Below are 7,500 nucleotides of genomic sequence, written 5' to 3'. Positions count from 1 at the left end.
GGGAGAGACAACAACAGAAGGATTGTTAGTCGTGATACTTGGTATTGGTGGAGGGAGAGACAACAACAGAAGGATTGTTAGTTGTGATACTTGGTATTGATAGAGTAGAGACAACAACCGAAGGATTGTTAGTCGTGATACTTGGTATTGGTAGAGGGAGAGACAACAACAGAAGGATTGTTAGTCGTGATACTTGGTATTGGTAGAGGGAGAGACAACAACAGAAGGATTGTTAGTCGTGATACTTGGTATTGGTAGAGTAGAGACAACAACAGAAGGATTGTTAGTCGTGATACTTGGTATTGGTAGAGTAGAGACAACAACAGAAGGATTGTTAGTCGTGATACTTGGTATTGGTAGAGGGAGAGACAACAACAGAAGGATTGTTAGTCGTGATACTTGGTATTGGTAGAGTAGAGACAACAACAGAAGGATTGTTAGTCGTGATACTTGGTATTGGTAGAGGGAGAGACAACAACAGAAGGATTGTTAGTCGTGATACTTGGTATTGGTAGAGGGAGAGACAACAACAGAAGGATTGTTAGTCGTGATACTTGGTATTGGTAGAGGAGAGACAACAACAGAAGGATTGTTAGTCGTGATACTTGGTATTGGTAGAGGGAGAGACAACAACAGAAGGATTGTTAGTCGTGATACTTGGTATTGGTAGAGGGAGAGACAACAACAGAAGGATTGTTAGTCGTGATACTTGGTATTGGTAGAGGGAGAGACAACAACAGAAGGATTGTTAGTCGTGATACTTGGTATTGGTAGAGGGAGAGACAACAACAGAAGGATTGTTAGTCGTGATACTTGGTATTGGTAGAGGGAGAGACAACAACAGAAGGATTGTTAGTCGTGACACTTGGTATTGGTAGAGGGAGAGACAACAACAGAAGGATTGTTAGTCGTGATACTTGGTATTGGTAGAGGGAGAGACAACAACAGAAGGATTGTTAGTCGTGATACTTGGTATTGGTAGAGGGAGAGACAACAACAGAAGGATTGTTAGTCGTGATACTTGGTATTGGTAGAGGGAGAGACAACAACAGAAGGATTGTTAGTTGTGATACTTGGTATTGGTAGAGTAGAGACAACAACAGAAGGATTGTTAGTCGTGATACTTGGTATTGGTAGAGTGAGAGACAACAACAGAAGGATTGTTAGTCGTGATACTTGGTATTGGTAGAGTAGAGACAACAACAGAAGGATTGTTAGTCGTGATACTTGGTATTGGTAGAGGGAGAGACAACAACAGAAGGATTGTTAGTCGTGATACTTGGTATTGGTAGAGGGAGAGACAACAAAAGAAGGATTGTTAGTCGTGATACTTGGTATTGGTAGAGGGAGAGACAACAAGAGAAGGATTGTTAGTCGTGATACTTGGTATTGGTAGAGGGAGAGACAACAACAGAAGGATTGTTAGTCGTGATACTTGGTATTGGTAGAGGGAGAGACAACAACAGAAGGATTGTTAGTCGTGATACTTGGTATTGGTAGAGGGAGAGACAACAACAGAAGGATTGTTAGTCGTGATACTTGGTATTGGTAGAGGGAGAGACAACAACAGAAGGATTGTTAGTCGTGATACTTGGTATTGGTAGAGGGAGAGACAACAACAGAAGGATTGTTAGTCGTGATACTTGGTATTGTTAGAGGGAGAGACAACAACAGAAGGATTGTTAGTCGTGATACTTGGTATTGGTAGAGGGAGAGACAACAACAGAAGGATTGTTAGTCGTGATACTTGGTATTGGTAGAGGGAGAGACAACAACAGAAGGATTGTTAGTCGTGATACTTGGTATTGGTAGAGAGAGAGACAACAACAGAAGGATTGTTAGTCGTGATACTTGGTATTGGTAGAGAGAGAGACAACAACAGAAGGATTGTTAGTCGTGATACTTTGTATTGGTAGAGAGAGAGACAACAACAGAAGGATTGTTAGTCGTGATACTTGGTATTGGTAGAGGGAGAGACAACAACAGAAGGATTGTTAGTCGTGATACTTGGTATTGGTAGAGGAGAGACAACAACAGAAGGATTGTTAGTCGTGATACTTGGTATTGGTAGAGGGAGAGACAACAAAAGAAGGATTGTTAGTCGTGATACTTGGTATTGGTAGAGGAGAGACAACAACAGAAGGATTGTTAGTCGTGGTACTTGGTATTGGTAGAGGGAGAGACAACAACAGAAGGATTGTTAGTCGTGATACTTGGTATTGGTAGAGGGAGAGACAACAACAGAAGGATTGTTAGTCGTGATACTTGGTATTGGTAGAGGGAGAGACAACAACAGAAGGATTGTTAGTCGTGATACTTGGTATTGGTAGAGGGAGAGACAACAACAGAAGGATTGTTAGTCGTGATACTTGGTATTGGTAGAGGGAGAGACAACAACAGAAGGATTGTTAGTCGTGATACTTGGTATTGGTAGAGGAGAGACAACAACAGAAGGATTGTTAGTCGTGATACTTGGTATTGGTAGAGGAGAGACAACAACAGAAGGATTGTTAGTCGTGATACTTGGTATTGGTAGAGGGAGAGACAACAACAGAAGGATTGTTAGTCGTGATACTTGGTATTGGTAGAGGAGAGACAACAACAGAAGGATTGTTAGTCGTGATACTTGGTATTGGTAGAGGGAGAGACAACAACAGAAGGATTGTTAGTCGTGATACTTGGTATTGGTAGAGGGAGAGACAACAACAGAAGGATTGTTAGTCGTGTTACTTGGTATTGGTAGAGGAGAGACAACAACAGAAGGATTGTTAGTCGTGATACTTGGTATTGGTAGAGGGAGAGACAACAACAGAAGGATTGTTAGTCGTGATACTTGGTATTGGTAGATTAGAGACAACAACAGAAGGATTGTTAGTCGTGATACTTGGTATTGGTAGAGGGAGAGACAACAACAGAAGGATTGTTAGTCGTGATACTTGGTATTGGTAGAGGGAGAGACAACAACAGAAGGATTGTTAGTCGTGATACTTGGTATTGGTAGAGGAGAGACAACAACAGAAGGATTGTTAGTCGTGATACTTGGTATTGGTAGAGGAGAGACAACAACAGAAGGATTGTTAGTCGTGATACTTGGTATTGGTAGAGGAGAGACAACAACAGAAGGATTGTTAGTCGTGATACTTGGTATTGGTAGAGGGAGAGACAACAACAGAAGGATTGTTAGTCGTGATACTTGGTATTGGTAGAGGGAGAGACAACAACAGAAGGATTGTTAGTCGTGATACTTGGTATTGGTAGAGGGAAAGACAACAACAGAAGGATTGTTAGTCGTGATACTTGGTATTGGTAGAGGGAGAGACAACAACAGAAGGATTGTTAGTCGTGATACTTGGTATTGGTAGAGAAGAGACAACAACAGAAGGATTGTTAGTCGTGATACTTGGTATTGGTAGAGGGAGAGACAACAACAGAAGGATTGTTAGTCGTGATACTTGGTATTGGTAGAGGGAGAGACAACAACAGAAGGATTGTTAGTCGTGATACTTGGTATTGGTAGAGGGAGAGACAACAACAGAAGGATTGTTAGTCGTGATACTTGGTATTGGTAGAGGGAGAGACAACAACAGAAGGATTGTTAGTCGTGATACTTGGTATTGGTAGAGGGAGAGACAACAACAGAAGGATTGTTAGTCGTGATACTTGGTATTGGTAGAGGGAGAGACAAAAACAGAAGGATTGTTAGTCGTGATACTTGGTATTACTCTCCATGTCTGATTGCTCTCTCTCCCCTCAGGTATAAAGTGTACTCTGGCTGTGTTCAACCCTCACAAGCCCTCTGAGCCTCCAAACAACCACAACTGTCATCTGTTCCACTGCCAGAGTGAGCGGGACTGTCCCCTCCTGACTGCGGAACAGGGCATCAACACATACGACATCTTCAAAGGTGAATGCATCTTCCTTCAGCTAAACGTCTGGGCCCCTGGTCCACAGCTCCATGTGGAGAATAAGGGCTCCATATCAGACGTACTAGTTGTGCTCTTGTCTTGTTGTTGTTTTACAGAGTCTTTCATCTCTGCCTCGTCGAGTCATGTTCTGATGTCGTGTTTTCCATAGGTTTGATTCATCCCTCCACGGTGATACCTACTCCACCTTCCACAATCCAACCAACTACTACTGCTACTGCTGCTACTACAACTCCAGCAACTACCATCAGACCACAACCCACTACTACTACCACCACCACTACACCTACCACTACCACTACAACCACACCACAACCCACTACTACTACTACTACCACCACTACACCTACCACCACAACCAGACCACAACCCACTACTACTACCACCACTACACCTACCACCACAACCACACCACAACCCACAACTACTACTACCACCACCACTACACCTACCACCACAACCAGACCACAACCCACTACTACTACCACCACCACAACCAGACCACAACCCACTACACCTACCACCACCACAACCAGACCACAACCCACTACTACTACCACCACCACAACCAGACCACAACCCACTACACCTACCACCACCACAACCAGACCCCAACCCACTACACCTACCACCACCACCACAACCAGACCACAACCCACTACACCTACTACCACCACCACAACCAGACCACAACCCACTACTACTACCACCACCACCACAACCAGACCACAACCCACTACTACTACCACCACCACAACCAGACCACAACCCACTACTACTACCACCACCACAACCAGACCACAACCCACTACACCTACCACCACCACAACCAGACCACAACCCACTACACCTACCACCACCACAACCAGACCACAACCCACTACTACTACCACCACCACAACCACACCACAACCCACTACTACTACCACGACCACAACCAGACCACAACCCACTACACCTACCATTACTACACAACCTACTACCACAACGACACAGCTGACAACCACAACAAAACAACCCTCTTTAATGATAGTAACAATGGCTGTTATGACACAACCAACTCCAACCACTACTACAAGAACACCACAAACAACATCGTGGCCACTAACAGAGGCCCACACTACTCCTACAACAATATCTACAACAAGCAGTACTGCACAGATGAACAGAAAGCCCGATAAACCTCCCAAAAAAACGAACAAATCGTCTAAAAAACCCAAACCACATCCTGCCACTACAAGAACAACGTGTTTACCTGTCTCAACGACACACCGCCGAGATCCAGACCCCATCAGAACTACTGAAAAACTCCAGCCAGCCACTGAGCCAGCTACCACCACCACCACCACTTCGACTGGTGCTACCACCACCACTAAGAGCCCAGCAGCCATTCAGCCCCTGATCCCAAGGACAACACCGGAAAAAGAGCTGGTGGTGGTGCCCAAGGGGGTCCAGGCAGCCCCAGCCTCCCCAGGGACAGAGGGTCAGGGCGGAGGGAAGGAGGTGGCAGGGCCGGGGGCTCTGAAGAGCTCCCTGGTGGCTGTGGTGGTGGTAGGCTTGTCCATCCTGACTCTGGTCCTGGCTGTGGTGGGACGTAAGGCCATGGAGTCATTCGACCGGCGACACTACACCAGGCTGGAGCTGAACGACCTACACTACGAGGTGTGACTGAACCCTTACACACACACACACACACACACACACACACACACACACACACACACACACACACACACACACACACACACACACACACACGTCCTGGTTCACAAAGGGATCACCCAGAGAGATAATAAACAAGACACACAGGGAAAAGAAAAGTCCACCATGCAAAAATAATATTTTTCTCTTCAATTTTCTTTGTTTTAATTAAATAGTTTCTTTAACCACATTTCTATTAGATGAGAAACACGTTCAGTTTCATTTTAAGAGCACATCAATGTACTGTCATTCATTACAACACAATAACAATAGTGTCGTTGAACAGACCCCTCTTCTACTATTCTACAACAGTAGAGAGATATCAGAGGGCTCTAGAACAGTAGAGATACATCACAGGGCTCTAGAACAGTAGAGAGATATCACAGGGCTCTAGAACAGCAGAGATATCAGAGGGCTCTAGAACAGTAGAGAGATATCACAGGGCTCTAGAACAGTAGAGAGATATCACAGGGCTCTAGAACAGTAGAGATATCAGAGGGCTCTAGAACAGTAGAGAGATATCACAGGACTCTAGAACAGTGGAGAGATATCACAGGACTCTAGAACAGTAGAGCAAGATCAGAGGGCTCTAGAACAGTAGCGAGATATCAGAGGGCTCTAGAACAGTAGAGAGATATCAGAGGGCTCTAGAACAGTAGGGAGATATCAGAGGGCTCTAGAACAGTAGAGAGATATCAGAGGGCTCTAGAACAGTAGGGAGATATCACAGGGCTCTAGAACAGTAGAGAGATATCACAGGGCTCTAGAACAGTAGAGAGATATCAGATGGCTCTAGAACAGTAGAGAGATATCACTGGGCTCTAGAACAGTAGAGATACATCACAGGGCTCTAGAACAGTAGAGATATCACAGGGCTCTAGAACAGTAGAGATATCACAGGGCTCTAGAACAGTAGAGAGATATCACAGGGCTCTAGAACAGTAGAGAGATATCACAGGGCTCTAGAACAGTAGAGAGATATCACAGGGCTCTAGAACAGTAGAGAGATATCAGAGGGCTCTAGAACAGTAGAGAGATATCACAGGGCTCTAGAACAGTAGAGAGATATCAGAGGGCTCTAGAACAGTAGAGCGATATCAGAGGGCTCTAGAACAGTAGAGAGATATCAGAGGGCTCTAGAACAGTAGAGAGAGATCAGAGGGCTCTAGAACAGTAGAGAGATATCACAGGGCTCTAAAACAGTAGAGAGATATCAGAGGGCTCTAGAACAGTAGAGCGATATCAGAGGGCTCTAGAACAGTAGAGAGATATCAGAGGGCTCTAGAACAGTAGAGAGAGATCAGAGGGCTCTAGAACAGTAGAGAGATATCACAGGGCTCTAGAACAGTAGAGAGATATCAGAGGGCTCTAGAACAGTAGAGAGATATCACAGGGCTCTAGAACAGTAGAGATATCACAGGGCTCTAGAACAGTGGAGAGATATCAGAGGGCTCTAGAACAGTAGAGAGATATCAGAGGGCTCTAGAACAGTAGAGAGATATCAGAGGGCTCTAGAACAGTAGAGAGATATCAGAGGGCTCTAGAACAGTAGAGAGATATCAGAGGGCTCTAGAACAGTAGAGAGATATCAGAGGGCTCTAGAACAGTAGAGATATCACAGGGCTCTAGAACAGTAGAGAGATATCAGAGGGCTCTAGAACAGTAGAGAGATATCAGAGGGCTCTAGAACAGTAGAGAGATATCAGAGGGCTCTAGAACAGTAGAGAGATATCAGAGGGCTCTAGAACAGTAGAGAGATATCAGAGGGCTCTAGAACAGTAGAGAGATATCAGAGGGCTCTAGAACAGTAGAGAGATATCAGAGGGCTCTAGAACAGTAGAGAGATATCAGAGGGCTAAGGAATAAAGGACCTTAA

At 44.8% G+C, this 7,500-nt stretch overlaps 1 protein-coding gene across 1 annotated transcript in view; it reads left to right on the top strand.

Annotated features, from left to right (window-relative positions):
- The window catches only part of LOC115189833 (MANSC domain-containing protein 1), a 14,125-nt gene extending 9,925 nt beyond the window's left edge, over positions 1 to 4,200 (top strand). Inside the window, exons 3-4 of the mRNA XM_029748344.1 lie at positions 3,755 to 3,904; positions 4,022 to 4,200. Coding sequence (XP_029604204.1) covers positions 3,755 to 3,904; positions 4,022 to 4,074 — 203 coding nt within the window. The 3' untranslated portion in view covers positions 4,075 to 4,200. The remainder of the gene's footprint in view (positions 1 to 3,754; positions 3,905 to 4,021) is intronic.
- The last annotated feature ends 3,300 nt before the right edge of the window (positions 4,201 to 7,500 follow it).

Source organism: Salmo trutta, unplaced genomic scaffold (assembly GCF_901001165.1).
Source record: "Salmo trutta unplaced genomic scaffold, fSalTru1.1, whole genome shotgun sequence".
NCBI lineage: Eukaryota > Metazoa > Chordata > Actinopteri > Salmoniformes > Salmonidae > Salmo > Salmo trutta.
This window is presented reverse-complemented; position numbering and strand designations above follow the sequence as displayed.